General features: G+C 37.9%; 1 protein-coding gene across 2 annotated transcripts in view; it reads right to left on the bottom strand.

Annotated features, from left to right (window-relative positions):
• The window catches only part of LOC124113562 (sodium-coupled monocarboxylate transporter 1-like), a 126,386-nt gene that overhangs the window by 25,166 nt on the left and 76,414 nt on the right, over positions 1–24,806 (bottom strand). For both annotated transcript variants that reach the window (XM_048395347.1, XM_048395348.1), the window contains exons 3-6: positions 23,358–23,409; positions 16,706–16,773; positions 9,302–9,382; positions 7,444–7,517 (exon numbers count right to left, since the gene is read on the bottom strand). In XM_048395347.1, the coding sequence (XP_048251304.1) occupies positions 7,444–7,517; positions 9,302–9,382; positions 16,706–16,773; positions 23,358–23,409 (275 nt within the window). The remainder of the gene's footprint in view (positions 1–7,443; positions 7,518–9,301; positions 9,383–16,705; positions 16,774–23,357; positions 23,410–24,806) is intronic.

The following is a 24,806-nucleotide window of genomic DNA, read 5'->3' as shown; positions in this document are numbered from 1 at the left end:
CATAGATATAATATATTGATACACACTGGAACAATAGGTAACATAGCTGCCAGGTATTAATAGATGTTATATACTGATACACACTGGAACAATAGGTAACATAGCTGCAGGGTATTAATAGATGTTATATACTGATACACACTGGAACAATAGGTAGCATAGCTTCGAAGTATTAAAAGATGTTATATACTGATACACACTTGAACAATAGGTAACATAGCTGCCAGGTATTAATAGATGTTATATACTGATACACACTGGAATAATAGGTAACTTAGCTGCAGGGTATTAATAGATGTTATATACTGATACACACTGGAACAAGAGGGAACATAGCTGCAGCGTATTAATAGATGCTATATACTGATACACACTGGAACAATAGGTGACATAGCTGCAGGTTATTAATAGATGTTATATACTGATACACACTGGAACAATAGTAACATAGCTGCAGGGTATTTATAGATGTTATATACTGATACACACTGGAACAATAGGAAACATAGATGCAGGGTATTAATAGATGTTATATACTGCTACACACTCGAACAATACGTAACATACCTGCAGGGTATTAATAGATGTTATATACTGATACACACTGGAACAATAGGTGACATACCTGCAGGGTATTAATAGATGTTATATACTGATACACACTGGAACAATAGGTAACATAGCTACAGGGTATTAATAGATGTTATATACTGATACACACTGGAACAATAGGTAACATAGCTGCAGGGTATGAATAGATGTTATATACTGATACCCACTGGAATAATAGGTAACATACCTGCAGGGTATTAATAGATGTTATATACAGATACTTACTGGAACAATAGGTAACATAGCTACAGGGTATTAATAGATGTGATATACTGATACACACTGGAACAATAGGTAACATAACTGCAGGGTATTAATAGATGTTATAAACTGATATACACTGGAACAATAGGTGACATACCTGCAGGGTATTAATAGATGTTATATACTGATACACACTGGAACAATAGTAACATAGCTGCAGGGTATTAATAGATGTTATATACTGATACACACTGGAACAATAGGTGAGATACCCGCAGGGTATTAATAGATTTTATATACTGATACACACTGGAACAATAGGTGACATTGCTGCAGGGTATTAATAGATGTTATATACTGATACACACTGGAACAATAGATAACATAGCTGCAGGGTATTAATAGATGTTATATACTGATACACACTGGAACAATAGGTAACATAGCTGCAGGGTATTAATAGATGTTATATACTGATACACACTGGAACAATAGGTAACATAGCTGCAGGGTATTAATAGATGTTATATACTGATACACACTGGAACAATAGGTAACATAGCTGCAGGGTATTAATAGATGTTATATACTGATACACACTGGAACAATAGGTAACATAGCTGCAAGGTATTAATAGATGTTATATACTGATACACACTGGAAGAATAGGTGATATACCTGCAGGGTATTCATAGATATAATATATTGATACACACTGGAACAATAGGTAACATAGCTGCCAGGTATTAATAGATGTTATATACTGATACACACTGGAACAATAGGTAACATAGCTGCAGGGTATTAATAGATGTTATATACCGATACACACTGGAACAATAGGTAGCATAGCTTCGAAGTATTAAAAGATGTTATATACTGATACACACTTGAACAATAGTAACATAGCTGCCAGGTATTAATAGATGTTATATACTGATACACACTGGAATAATAGGTAACATAGCTTCAGGGTATAAATAGATGTTATATACCGATACACACTGGAACAATAGGTAACATAGCTTCCAAGTGTTAATAGATGTTATATACTGATACACACTGGAACATTAGGTAACATAGCTGCAGGGTATTAATAGATGTTATATACTGATACACACTGGAACAATAGGTGACATAGCTGCAGGGTATTTATAGATGTTATATACTGATACACACTGGAACAATAGGTAACATAGCTGCAGGGTATTAATAGATGTTATATACTGATACACACTGGAACAATAGTAACAAAGTTGCAAGGTATTAATAGATTTTATATACTGATACACACTTGAACAATAGGTAACATAGCTACAGGGTATTAATAGATGTTATATACTGATACACACTGGAATAATAGGTATAATAGCTGCAAGGTATTAATAGATGTTATATACTGATACACACTGGAACAATAGGTAACATAGCTGCCATGTATTAATAGATGTTATATACCGATGCACACTGGAACAATAGGTAACATAGCTGCAGGGTATTAATAGATGTTATATACTGATACACACTAAAACAACAGGTAACATAGCTGACATGTATTAATAGATGTTATATACTGATACACACTGGAACAATTGGTAACATAGCTGCCATGTATTAATAGATGTTATATACTGATACACACTGGAACAATAGGTAACATAGCTCCCAGGTATTAATACATGTTATATACTGATACACACTAGAAGAACAGGTAACATAACTGCCATGTATTAATAGATGTTATATACTGATACACACTGGAACAATAGGTAACATAGCTGCCATGTATTAATAGATGTAATATACTGATACACACTGGACCAACAGGTAACATAGCTGCATGGTATTAATAGATGTTATATACTGATACACACTGGAACAATAGGTAACATAGCTGCAAGGTATTAATAGATGTTATATACTGATACACACTGGAACAATAGGTAACATAGCTGCAGGGTATTAATAGATGTTATATACTGATACACACTGGAACAATAGGTAACATAGCTGCAGCGTATTAATAGATGTTATATACTGATACACACTTGAACAATAGGTGACATAGCTGCAGGGTATTAATATATGTTATATACTGATACACACTGGAACAATAGTAACATACCTGCAGGGTATTTATAGATGTTATATACTGATACACACTGGAACAATAGGTAACATAGCTGCAGGGTATTAATAGATGTTATTTACTGATACACACTGGAACAATAGGTAACATAGCTGCAGGGTATTAATAGATGTTATATACTGATACACACTCGAACAATACGTAACATACCTGCAGGGTATTAATAGATGTTATATACTGATACACACTGGAACAATAGGTGACATAGCTGCAGGGTATTAATAGATGTTATATACTGATACACACTGGAACAATAGGTAACATACCTACAGGGTATTAATAGATGTTATATACTGATACACACTGGAACAATAGGTGACATAGCTGCAGGGTATTAATAGATGTTATATACTGATACACACTGGAACAATAGGTGACATACCTGCAGGGTATTAATAGATGTTATATACTGATACACACTGGAACAATAGGTGACATACCTGCAGGGTATTAATAGATGTTATATACTGATACACACTGGAACAATAGTAACATAGCTGCAGGGTATCAATAGATGTTATATACTGATACACACTGGAACAATAGGTGACATACCTGCAGGATATTAATAGATGTTATATACTGATACACACTGGAACAATAGGTGACATACCTGCAGGGTATTAATAGATGTTATATACTGATACACACTGGAAGAATAAGTAACATAGCTGCAGGGTATTAATAGATGTTATATACTGATACACACTGGAACAATAGGTAACATAGCTGCAGGGTATTAATAAATGTTATATACTGATACACACTGGAACAATAGGTAACATAGCTGCAGGGTATTAATAGATGTTATATACTGATACACACTCGAACAATAGTAACATAGTTGCAGGGTATTAATAGATGTTATATACTGATATACACTGGAACAATAGGTAACATAGCTGCCATGTATTAATAGATGTTATATACTGATACACACTGGAACAATAGGTAACATAGCTGCATGGTATTAATAGATGTTACATACTGATACACACTGGAACAATAGGTAACATAGCTGCAGGGTATTAATAAATGTTATATACTGATACACACTGGAACAATAGGTAACATAGCTGCAGGGTATTAATAGATGTTATATACTGATACACACTGGAACAATAGTAACATAGTTGCAGGGTATTAATAGATGTTATATACTGATATACACTGGAACAATAGGTAACATAGCTGCCATGTATTAATAGATGTTATATACTGATACACACTGGAACAATAGGTAACATAGCTGCAGGGTATTAATAGATGTTACATACTGATACACACTGGAACAATAGGTAACATAGCTGCAGGGTATTAATAGATGTTATATACTGATACACACTGGAACAATAGGAAACATAGCTGCAGGGTATTAATAGATGTTATATACTGATACACACTGGAACAATAGGTAACATACCTGCAGGATATTAATAGATGTTATATACTGATACACACTGGAACAATAGGTAACATAGCTGCAGGGTATTAATAGATGTTATATACTGATACACACTGGAACAATAGGTAACATAGCTGCAAGGTATTAATAGATGTTATATACTGATACACACTGGAACAATAGGCGACATACCTGCAGGGTATTAATAGATATAATATATTGATACACACTGGAACAATAGGTAACATAGCTGCCAGGTATTAATAGATGTTATATACTGATACACACTGGAATAATAGGTAACATAGCTGCAGGGTATTAATAGATGTTATATACCGATACACACTGGAACAATAGGTAGCATAGCTTCGAAGTATTAATAGATGTTATATACTGATACACACTGGAACAATAGGTAACATAGCTGCCAGGTATTAATAGATGTTATATACTGATACACACTGGAATAATAGGTAACATAGCTGCAGGGTATTAATAGATGTTATATACCGATACACGCTGGAACAATAGGTAACATAGCTTCCAAGTATTAATAGATGTTATATACTGATACACACTGGAACATTAGGTAACATAGCTGCAGGGTATTAATAGATGTTATATACTGATACACACTGGAACAATAGGTGACATAGCTGCAGGGTATTTATAGATGTTATATACTGATACACACTGGAACAATAGGTAACATAGCTGCAGGGTATTAATAGATGTTATATACTGATACACACTGGAACAATAGTAACATAGTTGCACGTTATTAATAGATGTTATATACTGATACACACTGGAACAATAGGTAACATAGCTGCAGGGTATTAATAGATGTAATATACTGATACACACTGGAATAATAGGTATAATAGCTGCAAGGTATTAATAGATGTTATATACTGATACACACTGGAACAATAGGAAACATAGCTGCAGGGTATTAGTAGATGTAATACACTGATACACACTGGAACAATAGGTAACATAGCTGCCATGTATTAATAGATGTTATATACTGATACACACTGGAACAATAGGTAACATAGCTTCCAAGTATTAATAGATGTTATATACTGATACACACTGGAACAATAGGTAACATAGCTGCAGGGTATTAATAGATGTTATATACTGATATACACTGGAACAATAGGTAACATAGTTGCAAGGTATTAATAGATGTTATATACTGATACACACTGGAACAATAGGTGACATACCTGCAGGGTATTGTAGATGTAATATACTGATACACACTGGAATAATAGGTATAATAGCTGCAGGGTATTAGTAGATGTAATATACTGATACACACTGGAACAATAGTTAACATAGCTGCAGGGTATTAGTAGATGTAATATACTGATACACACTGGAATAATAGGTATAATAGCTGCAGTGTATTAATAGATGTTATATACTGATACACACTGGAACAATAGTAACATAGTTGCAAGGTATTAATAGATGTTATATACTGATACACACTGGAACAATAGGTAACATAGCTGCAGGGTATTAATAGATGTAATATACTGATACACACTAGAATAATAGGTAACATAGCTGCAGGGTATTAATAGATGTTATATACTGATACACACTGGAACAATACGTAACATAGTTGCAAGGTATTAATAGATGTTATATACTGATACACACTGGAACAATAGGTAACATAGCTGCAGGGTATTAATAGATGTTATATACTGATACACACTGGAATAATAGGTATAATAGCTGCCATGTATTAATAGATGTTATATACTGATACACACTGGAACAATAGGTAACATAGCTTCAGGGTATTAATAGATGTAATATACTGATACACACTGGAATAATAGGTATAATAGCTGCAGGGTATTAATAGATGTTATATACTGATACACATTGGAACAATAGGAAACATAGCTGCAGGGTATTATTAGATGTAATATACTGATACACACTGGATCAAAAGGTGACATAAGGTATCATTAATATGTTAACTTATATGCACTGATGCAAGCTTTATCAATAAGTAACGCATTTGAAGAGCATTAATATGTTTAACCTTGCCTGACATATACAAAGAGCAGCAGGTAACATGTTTGTAGAGCATTAGTATATGTAATGTTATCTGATATATACAGATGGACACTTCATCAGAAGGTAACATGTTTGTAGGGCATTAGTATATGTAATGTTATCTGATATATACAGGTGGACACTTCATCAGAAGGTAACATGTTTGTAGAGCATTAATATATGTAATGTTATCTGATATATACAGGTGGACACTTCATCAGTAGGTAACATGTTTGTAGAGCATTAGTATATGTAATTTTATCTGATATATACAGCTGGCCACTTCATCAGAAGGTAACATGTTTGTAGGGCATTAGTATATGTTGGTTGGTTGGTGGTTTGTTGTTTAACGCCGCACTCGGCAATATTCCAGCTATATGACGGCGGTCTGTGAACAAATCGAGTCTGGACGAGACAATCCAGTGATTGACATCATAAGCATCGATCAACGCAATTGGAATACGATGACATGCATCAACCGATCCCGTTAGACGCCTTTTACGACAGGCTGAGGTTGCTGAAGACCTATTCTACCCCAGAATTTTCACGGGTCGCATTAGTATATGTAATGTTATCTGATATATATAGATGCACACTTCATCAGTAGGTAACATGTTTGTAGCGCATTAGTATATGTAATGTTATCTGATATATACAGGTGGACACTTCATCAGTAGGTAACATTTTTGTAGAGCATTAGTATATGTAATGTTATCTGATATATACAGATGGACACTTCATCAGAAGGTAACATGTTTGTAGAGCATTAGTATATGTAATGCTATCTGATATATACAGATGGACACTTCATCAGAAGGTAACATGTTTGTAGAGCTTAGTATATGTAATGTTGTCTGATATATACAGATGCACACTGTATCAATGGGAAACCTGTTTGTAGAGCATTAATATATGTAATGTTATCTGATATATACAGATGCACACTGCATCAATCGGAAACATGTTTCAAGATTGTCTGCGGACCTACTCAAAGAATTTTATTCTTCCCCACTCGTCGTTCAATCTCCACACTTCCTCCATTCCACCAACAACACTTATCCCCTGTAGGAAGGAAGGAAGAAAACATGTAGCTGACAGCTCATCTTTTACCTCAGATATAGGTGCACCTAGCGATATAAGATCACATTTTAACTTAAAGGTGTTCTTTATTCCTTGAGTGTGAGACAGCGTGTGTAATAAATAGAAACGCCAAAGTAGTAAAATCGTAAATAAATTTATTTGACAGTGTTGCCGACACCCAAACAAGATAATTATAAAAAGTGAATTGGTCATTTCTGCATTGATTGGGGCAGATTTGTGAGGGGAAAAACGAGGTACTGTAGAAATATGGTGAAAAGCTGAATAAATCCCAAAACACAACCACGTGAGAGCCTGGCGCCGAACCACACCGACTTGACATGTACGTGCAACATCACTTTCTGGTCTAGGAAACGTTAGGTTATCATGTGCATGCCATCCCAGTCTTATAGCAAGTGAAAAGCGAAAACATGCGATGACTGACGGAAGCCCAACGCAACAACGCCATCGGCGGACTGCAACACGAGAATCATCTTTGGTCGTAGCCAGGTTTTTCCGCTCAGCACAAAGCACCGTTACAAGGCGTGGTACCGTTATCAGGCACACGGGACAACACGTGACCTTCTCAGATCCAGTCGACCACGTTTTCATACGGGTACATCACGTACGTGAAAATACGACCACTGCCACCTCTTCAACTACAGTAATATCAGGATTGCGTATGATATCAGCCCAGACAAGACCACAAGACAACGCCCGACCACATACGGCAAAGCTGACATCAGCCTTTTTCAGGAATCACAACAACCAGGTTCCTGCCATGGCCCTCCAGGTCTCCAGATTGAAACCTTATCAAACATTTATGGGATGCAATGGATCAACGGCTGCGAGCACGTCAGCAACAACCACGGTGTCTCCGACAGTTGACTCAAGCACTACCATCATTCCGTTGATTAGTTATATGATATAGAAAATAAACACGTGAAATCACTTTTGCTTTTGGGGCGGTCAGGTAGCCTAGTGGTTAAAGCGTTCGCTCGTCACGCCGAAGACCCGGGTTCGATTCCCGACATGGGTACAATGTGTGAAGCCCATTTCTGGTGTCCCCAGGCGTGATATTGCTGGAATATTGCTAAAAGTGGCGTAAAAGCATACTCACTCACTCACTCACTTTTGCTTTTCTGTTTTTTCGGAGTATGTTATGAATATCATAAATACATACATGCAAATTAGCTTTGCATATGTGTTTCCAAAAACCAAACAAAAATAACGTCATTCCCACTGTTACCTGATTGGCTGATACTAAGGTGGGCAGCGTGGCATCATGGCGCTGAACGATCTCAACGCTGTCCTATTGTGGTATTAATTATTATATAATCTGTCTTTGAAGTTATTATTGTTGACTTACCTATGTATGAGAATAACTACGACGTTTGTCAAACAATAACTGGAGTTAACAAGTAAATGTATACCATAAACGCCTGAGACTAACCAGTCTCGGTTATAAGTAAATTACGGTTATAACGAGCACAAAGGGACCACTGATATTAGTTCGATATAACCGTAGTTCGTTATAAGCATATATACAGCAAATTGCCGTGACCAAAAATATGTTCGTTATATCCGTCAGTGCGTTATAAGCGTGTTCGTTATAAACGTAGTTTACTGTATTTTCTTTTCCACATGACCTGTCATGTCACTAGGGTCGATCGTACTATGACATCAAAAATGCATATATCCTTCAACAAAATAATTCACTGGCGGTTATTGTTATTGATGTAATTATGATTTTTTTTCTGTCATGTTACCTTAATCACAATGGCCAACACACCAGCGAGCATCACCGCCGACTGAAACACGTCTGTCCACACAACCGCCTTCATTCCTCCCTAAAATAGGATACATAATCGCTAAAATACAAACATAGTATGAAATACGATAACACATGTTCACATTCACATAGGAATCGTGCTAATAAATAAATTAAAAATAAATGAGTGATCATTTCTAACTTATCATGTCCAGTCAATGGATCACAGAACACGCATTACACTGTCAATGGATCACTGGACACTTATTACACTGTCAATGGATCCCTGGACACGTATTACACTGTCAATGGATCACTGGACACTTATTACAATGTCAATGGATCCCTTGATAAGTATTACACTGTCAATAGATCACTGGACACGTATTATACTGTCAATGGATCACTGGACACGTATTACACTGTCAATAGATCACTGACCACGTATTACACCGTCAATGGATCACAGGACACGTATTACACTGTCAATGGATCACTGGACACGTATTACACTGTCAATGGATCACTGGACACGTATTATACTGTCAATGGATCACTGGACACGTATTACACTGTCAATGGATCACAGGACACGTATTACACTGTCAATGGATCACTGGACACGTATTATACTGTCAATGGATCACAGGACACGTATTACACTGTCAATGGATCACTGGACACGTATTACACTGTCAATGGATCACTGGACACGTATTACACTGTCAATAGATCACTGACCACGTATTACACCGTCAATGGATCACAGGACACGTATTACACTGTCAATGGATCACTGACCACGTATTACACCGTCAATGGATCACAGGACACGTATTACACTGTCAATGGATCACTGGACACGTATTACACTGTCAATGGATCACTGGACACGTATTATACTGTCAATGGATCACTGGACACGTATTACACTGTCAATGGATCACAGGACACGTATTACACTGTCAATGGATCACTGGACACGTATTATACTGTCAATGGATCACTGGACACGTATTACACTGTCAATAGATCACTGACCACGTATTACACCGTCAATGGATCACAGGACACGTATTACACTGTCAATGGATCACTGGACACGTATTACACTGTCAATGGATCACTGGACACGTATTACACTGTCAATGGATCACTGGACACCTATTACACTGTCAATGGATCACTGGACACGTATTACACTGTCAATGGATCACTGGACACGTATTACACTGTCAATGGATCACTGGACACGTATTACACTGTCAATGGATCACAGGACACGTATTACACTGTCAATGGATCACTGGACACGTATTACACTGCCAATGGATCACTGGACACTTATTACACTGTCAATGGATCCCTGGACACTTATTACACTGTCAATGGATCCCTGGACACGTATTACACTGTCAATGGATCACTGGACACATATTACACTGTCAATGGATCACTGGACACTTATTACACTGTCAATGGATCCCTGGACACGTATTACACTGTCAATGGATGATAAGACACGTTTTACACTGTCAATGGTTCACTGGACACGTATTACACAGTCAATGGATCACTGGACACGTATTACACAGTCAATGGATCACAGGACACATATTACACAGTCAATGGATCACTGGACACGTATTACACTGTCAATGGATGATAAGACACTTATTACACTGTCAATGGATCCCTGGACACGTATTACACTGTCAATGGATCACTGGACACTTATTACAATGTCAATGGATCCCTTGATAAGTATTACACTGTCAATAGATCACTGGACACGTATTATACTGTCAATGGATCACTGGACACGTATTACACTGTCAATAGATCACTGACCACGTATTACACCGTCAATGGATCACAGGACACGTATTACACTGTCAATGGATCACTGGACACGTATTACACTGTCAATGGATCACTGGACACGTATTATACTGTCAATGGATCACTGGACACGTATTACACTGTCAATGGATCACAGGACACGTATTACACTGTCAATGGATCACTGGACACGTATTATACTGTCAATGGATCACAGGACACGTATTACACTGTCAATGGATCACTGGACACGTATTACACTGTCAATGGATCACTGGACACGTATTACACTGTCAATAGATCACTGACCACGTATTACACCGTCAATGGATCACAGGACACGTATTACACTGTCAATGGATCACTGACCACGTATTACACCGTCAATGGATCACAGGACACGTATTACACTGTCAATGGATCACTGGACACGTATTACACTGTCAATGGATCACTGGACACGTATTATACTGTCAATGGATCACTGGACACGTATTACACTGTCAATGGATCACAGGACACGTATTACACTGTCAATGGATCACTGGACACGTATTATACTGTCAATGGATCACTGGACACGTATTACACTGTCAATAGATCACTGACCACGTATTACACCGTCAATGGATCACAGGACACGTATTACACTGTCAATGGATCACTGGACACGTATTACACTGTCAATGGATCACTGGACACGTATTACACTGTCAATGGATCACTGGACACCTATTACACTGTCAATGGATCACTGGACACGTATTACACTGTCAATGGATCACTGGACACGTATTACACTGTCAATGGATCACTGGACACGTATTACACTGTCAATGGATCACAGGACACGTATTACACTGTCAATGGATCACTGGACACGTATTACACTGCCAATGGATCACTGGACACTTATTACACTGTCAATGGATCCCTGGACACTTATTACACTGTCAATGGATCCCTGGACACGTATTACACTGTCAATGGATCACTGGACACATATTACACTGTCAATGGATCACTGGACACTTATTACACTGTCAATGGATCCCTGGACACGTATTACACTGTCAATGGATGATAAGACACGTTTTACACTGTCAATGGTTCACTGGACACGTATTACACAGTCAATGGATCACTGGACACGTATTACACAGTCAATGGATCACAGGACACATATTACACAGTCAATGGATCACTGGACACGTATTACACTGTCAATGGATGATAAGACACGTATTACACTGTCAATGGTTCACTGGACACGTATTACACTGTCAATGGATCACTGGACATGTATTACACTGTCAATGGATGATAAGACACGTATTACACTGTCAATGGTTCACTGGACACGTATTACACTGTCAATGGATCACTGGACACGTATTACACTGTCAATGGTTCACTGGACACGTATTACACTGTCAATGGATCCCTGGACACGTATTACACAGTCAATCGATCACAGAACACATATTACACAGTCAATGGATCCCTGGAACGTATTACACTGTCAATGGATGATAAGACACGTATTACACTGTCAATGGATCACTGGACACGTATTACACTGTCAATGGATCACTGGACACGTATTACACTGTCAATGGTTCACTGGACACGTATTACACTGTCAATGGATCACTGGACACGTATTACACAGTCAATGGATCACAGGACACATATTACACTGTCAATGGTTCACTTGTCACGTATTACACTGTCAATGGATCACTGGACACGTATTACACAGTCAATGGATCACATGACACATATTACACAGTCAATGGATCCCTGGACACGTATTACACTGTCAATGGATGATACGACACGTATTAGACTGTCAATGGTTCACTGGACACGTATTACACTGTCAATGGATCCCTGGACACGTGTTACACAGTCAATGGATCACATGACACATATTACACTGTCAATGGATCCCTGGACACGTATTACACAGTCAATGGATCACATGACACATATTACACTGTCAATGGATCCCTGGACACATATTACACTGTCAATGGATCACAGGACACATATTACACAGTCAATGGATCACAGGACACGTATTACACAGTCAATGGATCACATGACACATATTACACTGTCAATGGATCCCTGGACACGTATTACACAGTCAATGGATCACATGACACATATTACACTGTCAATGGATCACAGGACACATATTACACAGTCAATGGATCACAGGACACATATTACACAGTCAATGGATCACATGACACATATTACACAGTCAATGGATCCCTGGACACGTATTACACTGTCAATGGATCCCTGGACACGTATTACACAGTCAATGGATCACAGGACACATATTACACAGTCAATGGATCACATGACACATATTACACTGTCAATGGATCACATGACACATATTACACTGTCAATGGATCCCTGGACACGTATTACACAGTCAATGGATCACTGGACACGTATCACACTGTCAATGGATCACAGGACACATATTACACAGTCAATGGATCACTGGACACGTATTACACAGTCAATGGATCACTGGACACGTATTACACTGTCAATGGATCACTGGACACGTATTACACTGTCAATGGATCACTGGACACGTATTACACTGTCAATGGATCACTGGACACGTATTACACTGTCAATGGATCACAGGACACATATTACACAGTCAATGGATCACATGACACATATTACACTGTCAATGGATCCCTGGACACGTATTACACAGTCAATGGATCACAGGACACATATTACACTGTCAATGGATCCCTGGACACGTATTACACTGTCAATGGATCACAGGACACATATTACACAGTCAATGGTTCACTGGACACGTATTACACAGTCAATGGATCACTGGACACGTATTACACAGTCAATGGATCACAGGACACATATTACACTGTCAATGGTTCACTGGACACGTATTACACAGTCAATCGATCACAGAACACATATTACACAGTCAATGGATCCCTGGACACGTATTACACTGTCAATGGATCACAGGACACATATTACACAGTCAATGGTTCACTGGACACGTATTACACAGTCAATCGATCACAGAACACATATTACACTGTCAATGGATCACAGGACACATATTACACTGTCAATGGTTCACTGGACACGTATTACACAGTCAATGGATCACTGGACACATATTACACAGTCAATGGATCCCTGGACACGTATTACACTGTCAATGGATCACAGAACACATATTACACAGTCAATGGTTCACTGGACACGTATTACACAGTCAATCGATCACAGAACACATATTACACTGTCAATGGATCCCTGGACACGTATTACACTGTCAATGGATCACAGGACACATATTACACTGTCAATGGTTCACTGGACACGTATTACACAGTCAATGGATCACTGGACACATATTACACAGTCAATGGATCACTGGACACATATTACACAGTCAATGGATCCCTGGAACGTATTACACTGTCAATGGATGATAAGACACGTATTACGGTGTCAATGGTTCACTGGACACGTATTACACTGTCAATGGATCACTGGACACGTATTACACTGTCAATGGTTCACTGGACACGTATTACGGTGTCAATGGATCCCTGGACACGTATTACACTGTCAATGGATGATACGACACGTATTACGGTGTCAATGGTTCACTGGACACGTATTACACTGTCAATGGATCACTGGACACGTATTACACTGTCAATGGTTCACTGGACACGTATTACACTGTCAATGGATGATACGACACGTATTACACAGTCAATGGATCACAGGACACATATTACACTGTCAATGGATCACTGGACACGTATTACACAGTCAATGGATCACATGACACATATTACACAGTCAATGGATCCCTGGACACGTATTACACTGAAAAAAAGAAACGCATAGGTGTCTCTGATACGTCAAAACGAAAATAATATCTATTGCATTCATGTTATCGTCAAAATATGTATCAATATTGGTATGAGCATCAATGGACACACTTCCGTTTGAAACAAATCGATTTTGCTTGAAAATGTTGACTTTGATGTGATTTTTTTTAGAATGAGTTAGAAATGCATCACCACAACGCAACAAGTGGCATCTTGCACGTTGAAATTGGGCAGGAAAAGCATGCAGTGTTTGGCAATAAAAGGCAAGCTTCCTTTCGGAAATAGGCATTCATCAGAAGGTGTTTCCAAGCCAAATGAACATGCCACGTCTTGATGCTGCCACAAGGAACATCGCCATTGGAAGACTGCAGGCTGGAGAGTCCCAATCTTCTGTTGCCCGACGTCTGAAAGTTAGCCAAAGCACAATATCACTGCTTGCAGCTCGCTACAACCAAACAGGCACAACAAATGACCGTCCCCGTACAGGAAGACCTAGAGTCACACCAGCCCAGGGTCGCTACATCCGGGTCCTCCATTTGCGTGACCGTACTGCTACGGGTGAGAGCACTGCAGCTAGGGTGCCTGGACTTAGGAGGATATCAGGCCAGATTGTACGGAACAGGCTGAGAGAACATGGACTGAGAAGCCAGGAGACCCTAAGTCGGGAACGTGCTACGTCGTCACCATCGTGCTCATCGTCTCCGTTGGTGTAACAACGTGACTGCCTGGAACCTTCGCAACTTGCGACGCATTTGGTTTAGCGATGAGTCCAGATTCCTGTTGCAGAGACGTGATGGTAGGAACCGGGTCTACAGACGTGTTCATGAACGTTATGCCCCTAACTGCGTACGTCAAGTGGACAGATTTGGTGGAGGGAGTGTGATGATGTGGGCGGCAATATCCTAAACTGATCGTACCGATCTTGTCCACGTCCAGGGAAACCTGACGGCTGTACGCTACAGAGACACCATCCTGCTACCACACCTCCTGCCAGGCATTGACGTCCAACGTGAGCTGTTCCAGCAGGACAACACCCGGCCCCAGACGGCACGTGTCACAATGACCTGTCTCGCTGCTAACAATGTCAACGTGCTCCCCTGGCCGTCCCGTTCCCGGATCTTAACCCAATGGAGCACCTGTGGGATGAACTTGATCGCCGTCTCTGTCAGCGTCAACATCAACCCCAAACTCTCCTGGCACTAGCTGCATTTATGTAGGAGGAGTGGCGGAGGATTCCCCAGGACGGTATCCAGCGTCTCACCCAGTCTGTGACAAGGCGTGTGAGAACTGTTATTCGTGCACGTGGTGGGCACAACAGATATTGATACTCCATTCACGTTTGAGGAATATTGTGAATGCCTTACCTCAAGTTATGGACATCATGGTATAGACATTGATCTCTCCTAAACGGATGTAAAATTTCATGTACTCAAGTTCATTTCCTACCAAGTTATTCAGGTTTGAATATACAACATTTTCTCAGCAAATACGGGTTATGCGTTTCTTTTTTTGAATAGTATATTTGAAAGTGATTCATAAAAACAATGGACTCACCTTCTGCCCGAGATTTCTTATGATGTGGACAGTGTTTTGTTCCTTACATTTACATACCTTCGTACATAATCTGTCGTACTTACCAGCGAGGTATAGAACGTTGACACGAGTCCGACAGTGACGATACTGGCCCATGTGGGAAACCCGGTGACTGAAGTTAGAAAATGATCAGATATTCTCCAGGAGAGCACAACACGATAAACTATACTATACACAGTCACATTGTTGACAGGTTCATATAAACTATACTATACACAGTCACATTGTTGACAGGTTCATATAAACTATACTATACACAGTCACATTGTTGACAGGTTCATATAAACTATACTATACACAGTCACATTGTTGACAGGTTCATATAAACTATACTATACACAGTCACATTGTTGACAGGTTCATATAAACTATACTATACACAGTCACATTGTTGACACGTTCATATAAACTATACTATACACAGTCACATTGTTGACAGGTTCATATAACTATACTATACACAGTCACATTGTTGACACGTTCATATAAACTATACTATACACAGTCACATTGTTGACGGGTTCATATATACTATACTATACACAGTCACATTGTTGACAGGTTCATATAAACTATACTATACACAGTCACATTGTTGACACGTTCATATAAACTATACTATGCACAGTCACATTGTTGACAGGTTCATATAACTATACTATACACAGTCACATTGTTGACAGGTTCATATAAACTATACTATACACAGTCACATTGTTGACACGTTCATATAAACTATACTATACACAGTCACATTGTTGACAGGTTCATATAAACTATACTATACACAGTCACATTGTTGACAGGTTCATATAAACTATACTATACACAGTCACATTGTTGACAGGTTCATATAACTATTCTATACACAGTCACATTGTTGACACGTTCATATAAACTATACTATACACAGTCACATTGTTGACAGGTTCATATATACTATACTATACACAGTCACATTGTTGACAGGTTCATATAAACTATACTATACACAGTCACATTGTTGACAGGTTCATATATACTATACTATACACAGTCACATTGTTGACAGGTTCATATAAACTATACTATACACAGTCACATTGTTGACACGTTCATATAAACTATACTATACACAGTCACATTGTTAACAGGTTCATATAAACTATACTATACACAGTCACATTGTTGACAGGTTCATATAAACTATACTATACACAGTCACATTGTTGACAGGTTCATATAAACTATACTATACACATTCACATTGTTGACAGGTTCATATAAACTATACTATACACATTCACATTGTTGACAGGTTCATTTAAACTATACTATACACAGTCACATTGTTGACAGGTTCATATAAACTATACTATACACAGTCACATTGTTGACAGGTTCATATAACTATACTATACACAGTCACATTGTTGACACGTTCATATAAACTATACTATACACAGTCACATTGTTGACAGGTTCATATATACTATACTATACACAGTCACATTGTTGACAGGTTCATATAAACTATACTATACACAGTCACATTGTTGACACGTTCATATATACTATACTATACACAGTCTCATTGTTGACAGGTTCATATAAACTATACTATACACAGTCACATTGTTGACACGTTCATATAAACTATACTATACACAGTCACATTGTTGACAGGTTCATATAAACTATACTATACACAGTCACATTGTTGACAGGTTCATATAAACTATACTATACACAGTCACATTGTTGACAGGTTCATATAAACTATACTATACACAGTCACATTGTTGACACGTTCATATAAACTATACTATACACAGTCACATTGTTGACAGGTTCATATAAACTATACTATACACAGTCACATTGTTAACAGGTTCATATAAACTATACTATACACAGTCACATTGTTGACAGGTTCATATAAACTATACTATACACAGTCACATTGTTGACAGGTTCATATAAACTATACTATACACATTCACATTGTTGACAGGTTCATATAAACTATACTATACACATTCACATTGTTGACAGGTTCATTTAAACTATACTATACACAGTCACATTGTTGACAGGTTCATATAAACTATACTATACACAGTCACATTGTTGACAGGTTCATATAACTATACTATACACAGTCACATTGTTGACACGTTCATATAAACTATACTATACACAGTCACATTGTTGACAGGTTCATATATACTATACTATACACAGTCACATTGTTGACAGGTTCATATAAACTATACTATACACAGTCACATTGTTGACAGGTTCATATAAACTATACTATACACAGTCACATTGTTGACAGGTTCATATAAACTATACTATACACAGTCACATTGTTGACACGTTCATATAAACTATACTATACACAGTCACATTGTTGACAGGTTCATATAAACTATACTATACACAGTCACATTGTTGACAGGTTCATATAAACTATACTATACACAGTCACATTGTTGACAGGTTCATATAAACTATACTATACACAGTCACATTGTTGACACGTTCATATAAACTATACTATACACAGTCACATTGTTGACAGGTTCATATAACTATACTATACACAGTCACATTGTTGACACGTTCATATAAACTATACTATACACAGTCACATTGTTGACGGGTTCATATATACTATACTATACACAGTCACATTGTTGACAGGTTCATATAAACTATACTATACACAGTCACATTGTTGACACGTTCATATAAACTATACTATGCACAGTCACATTGTTGACAGGTTCATATAACTATACTATACACAGTCACATTGTTGACAGGTTCATATAAACTATACTATACACAGTCACATTGTTGACACGTTCATATAAACTATACTATACACAGTCACATTGTTGACAGGTTCATATAAACTATACTATACACAGTCACATTGTTGACAGGTTCATATAAACTATACTATACACAGTCACATTGTTGACAGGTTCATATAACTATTCTATACACAGTCACATTGTTGACACGTTCATATAAACTATACTATACACAGTCACATTGTTGACAGGTTCATATATACTATACTATACACAGTCACATTGTTGACAGGTTCATATAAACTATACTATACACAGTCACATTGTTGACAGGTTCATATATACTATACTATACACAGTCACATTGTTGACAGGTTCATATAAACTATACTATACACAGTCACATTGTTGACACGTTCATATAAACTATACTATACACAGTCACATTGTTAACAGGTTCATATAAACTATACTATACACAGTCACATTGTTGACAGGTTCATATAAACTATACTATACACAGTCACATTGTTGACAGGTTCATATAAACTATACTATACACATTCACATTGTTGACAGGTTCATATAAACTATACTATACACATTCACATTGTTGACAGGTTCATTTAAACTATACTATACACAGTCACATTGTTGACAGGTTCATATAAACTATACTATACACAGTCACATTGTTGACAGGTTCATATAACTATACTATACACAGTCACATTGTTGACACGTTCATATAAACTATACTATACACAGTCACATTGTTGACAGGTTCATATATACTATACTATACACAGTCACATTGTTGACAGGTTCATATAAACTATACTATACACAGTCACATTGTTGACACGTTCATATATACTATACTATACACAGTCTCATTGTTGACAGGTTCATATAAACTATACTATACACAGTCACATTGTTGACACGTTCATATAAACTATACTATACACAGTCACATTGTTGACAGGTTCATATAAACTATACTATACACAGTCACATTGTTGACAGGTTCATATAAACTATACTATACACAGTCACATTGTTGACAGGTTCATATAAACTATACTATACACAGTCACATTGTTGACACGTTCATATAAACTATACTATACACAGTCACATTGTTGACAGGTTCATATAAACTATACTATACACAGTCACATTGTTAACAGGTTCATATAAACTATACTATACACAGTCACATTGTTGACAGGTTCATATAAACTATACTATACACAGTCACATTGTTGACAGGTTCATATAAACTATACTATACACATTCACATTGTTGACAGGTTCATATAAACTATACTATACACATTCACATTGTTGACAGGTTCATTTAAACTATACTATACACAGTCACATTGTTGACAGGTTCATATAAACTATACTATACACAGTCACATTGTTGACAGGTTCATATAACTATACTATACACAGTCACATTGTTGACACGTTCATATAAACTATACTATACACAGTCACATTGTTGACAGGTTCATATATACTATACTATACACAGTCACATTGTTGACAGGTTCATATAAACTATACTATACACAGTCACATTGTTGACAGGTTCATATAAACTATACTATACACAGTCACATTGTTGACAGGTTCATATAAACTATACTATACACAGTCACATTGTTGACAGGTTCATATAAACTATACTATACACAGTCACATTGTTGACAGGTTCATATAAACTATACTATATACATTCACATTGTTGACAGGTTCATATAAACTATACTATACACATTCACATTGTTGACAGGTTCATTTAAACTATACTATACACAGTCACATTGTTGACAGGTTCATATAAACTATACTATACACAGTCACATTGTTGACAGGTTCATATAACTATACTATACACAGTCACATTGTTGACACGTTCATATAAACTATACTATACACAGTCACATTGTTGACAGGTTCATATATACTATACTATACACAGTCACATTGTTGACAGGTTCATATAAACTATACTATACACAGTCACATTGTTGACACGTTCATATATACTATTCTATACACAGTCACATTGTTGACAGGTTCATATAAACTATACTATACACAGTCACATTGTTGACAGGTTCATATAAACTATACTATACACAGTCACATTGTTGACAGGTTCATATAAACTATACTATACACAGTCACATTGTTGACAGGTTCATATAAACTATACTATACACAGTCACATTGTTGACAGGTTCATATAAACTATACTATACACAGTCACATTGTTGACAGGTTCATATAAACTATACTATACACAGTCACATTGTTAACAGGTTCATATAAACTATACTATACACAGTCACATTGTTGACAGGTTCATATAAACTATACTATACACAGTCACATTGTTGACAGGTTCATATAAACTATACTATACACAGTCACATTGTTGACAGGTTCATATAAACTATACTATACACATTCACATTGTTGACAGGTTCATTTAAACTATACTATACACAGTCACATTGTTGACACGTTCATATATACTATACTATTCACAGTCACATTGTTGACAGGTTCATATATACTATACACAGTCACATTGTTGACAGGTTCATATATACTATACACAGTCATATTGTTGACAGGTTCATATATACTATATACAGTCACATTGTTGACAGGTTCATATATACTATACACAGTCACATTGTTGACAGGTTCATATAAACTATACTATACACAGTCACATTGTTGACAGGTTCATATATACTATACACAGTCAGATTGTTGACAGGTTCATATATACTATACACAGTCACATTGTTGACAGGTTCATATATACTATACACAGTCACATTGTTGACAGGTTCATATGTCCATTTTAACACTTTCATGTTCGGAACTTCTGACAACATTGCGGAAATGGGGTACATGTGTCAAGAAGACTGATTTTTAAGATGCTGCCATGAAACGTTTTTATAGAATTTGACAATGTCAGCATTGTCGGGATATGGAGATAACAACACTACCAACACGTGATAGCAAGTCAGCGTTTCGTTTAAAGTTCGAATGATGGGTCTTTTGAACTCATTTGGGCCATATTTATATTTTTGATGATGACATGATTTCAAAAAGTGTTTGAACATGTCTTGTAATTCCCATACTAATATTTCCGCAACCTTAAAAATGGGCATTCCCAGGGGGCTTAAAGTACACCTCCGTCCTACCTTGCGTCAAAATTCACCATAGAGGTTGACTGGGTTCATTTCATAATTTAGATTGCGATCAATTTTACATTAGATTGCAAGGGTACTCAATTTAGACCATAAATGAAAGGGCGTTAATTTTTACATGAAATGTGTTATCGTACCGAATGAGTTCATATAAACACGAGGGGTGTTCCAGATAATCATTAACGAAGTAGCTGCCCGCTCTGTGTTGTTTTTGAAGCATGTTGTAATAGAAATATTTCCTGCACGGGCGAAATTAACCTGTCCCCGGTAGGGGGGGGGGGGGGGGGGGGGGGGGGGGGGGGGGGGTGTGTGTGTGTGTGTGTGTGCATGCAGCCAATATATGTTTTTGCTCTATAGTCTATCTATACTTAATCTGTCCGCTCTACAAAGGTTACAGAACTCTTGGTCCTAATGTCCTCTATACTCTTGCCTCCGTTCTCACACCCTCATACTTAACCTGGGAGAAGCTCTGTGGCCTACAGGTAACGGGATATCTTGCGTTAAGTTTCTCCGTGCAGCTTGATTTGATTCATCTTATACTTTAGATCGCGATTAATTGTACATTAGATTGCAAGAGCACTCAATGTATACGTTAAATTAAAGGGATAGTGTTAGCTTCTTGACGTAAGCACTTAAAACGTGCGTACCGGCTTCTAAAGCAGTGGACGGGGCGAACGAAGCGATGCCCATGTACAGCACCTGCAATGGAGAAGTAGCGGTATTGATACACGTATGCCACAGCTGACTTATCGCCCCACAGTCAGCACAGGGACCCGTTATTCGGTCTTATAACCTACAACACTAACATGAACACCCGGTTTTCGGTCTTTTAACTTACAACACTAACATGAACACCCGGGGATCGGTCTTTTAACTTACAACACTAACATGGACACAGGTTACAACACTAACATGGACACCCGGTGTTCTGTCTTCTAACTTACAACACTAACATGGACACCAGGTGTTCGGTCTTCTAACTAACGACACTAACATGAACACCCGGTGTTGAATCTTCTAACTAACGACACTAACATGGACACCCGGTCTTCGATCTTCTAACTTACGACACTAACATGAACACCCGGTGTTGAATCTTCTTACTTACGACACTAACATGGACACCCGGTCTTTGATCTTCTAACTTATAACACTAACATGGACACCCGGTCTTCGATCTTCTTCCTTACCACACTAACATGAACACCCGGTGTTGACTCTTCTAACTTACGACATTAACATGGACACCCGGTCTTCGATCTTCTTACTTTTGACACTAACATGAACACCCGCTGTTGAATCTTCTAACTTACGACACTAACATGGACATCCGGTGTTGAATCTTCTCACTTACGACACTAACATGGACACCCGGTCTTCGATCTTCTAACTTAAGAGACTAACATCGACACGGTTTACAACACTAACATGGTCACTCGGTGTTCTAACTTCTAACTCACGACACTAACATGGACACCCGGTGTTCTAACTTCTAACTCACGGTACTAACATGGACACCCGGTGTTCTAACTTCTAACTTACGGCACTAACATGGACACTCGGTGTTCTAACTTCTAACTTACGGTACTAACATGGTCACCGGCTACAACACTAACATGGACATCCGGTGTTCGGTCTTCTAACTTACAACACCAGCATGGAAACAAGATGCAGGAGCACGAACTAGAGTACACACTGACAGGTCGGTTACACAGACACACTGGTGTGTTCAGTTCCAGGACGAGGGAGGCCCTCTACGGCACAGGAGGACCTTCTCTCAACGCGCTATGGTGTCACTGGATGCTCCAGTGCTTACAGGCCGCCTTCGCTTGACGGGAGTGCTGCTGTGCAGCGTCAGGCAAAAACATGGGCTTGGATGCGATGGCTGCTACCGGTAGGATAGGGCATCTTGGCCTTAGTTTTTTTTGGAAGTGACCAGACATAGAGGACACTGGTGCTACCGGTAGGATAGGGCATCGTTACCTTAGTTTTTGTTGTTGGAAGTGACAAGACATAGAGGACACTGGTACTACCGGTAGGATAGGGCTTCTTTACCTTAGTTTTTGTTGGAAGTAACAAGACATAGAGGACACTGG

Source organism: Haliotis rufescens, unplaced genomic scaffold (genome assembly GCF_023055435.1).
Source record: "Haliotis rufescens isolate VD_foot unplaced genomic scaffold, xgHalRufe1.0.p SCAF_14, whole genome shotgun sequence".
NCBI lineage: Eukaryota > Metazoa > Mollusca > Gastropoda > Lepetellida > Haliotidae > Haliotis > Haliotis rufescens.
Note: the sequence above shows the minus strand (reverse complement) of the source record. Positions and strands in the feature narration are given on the sequence as shown.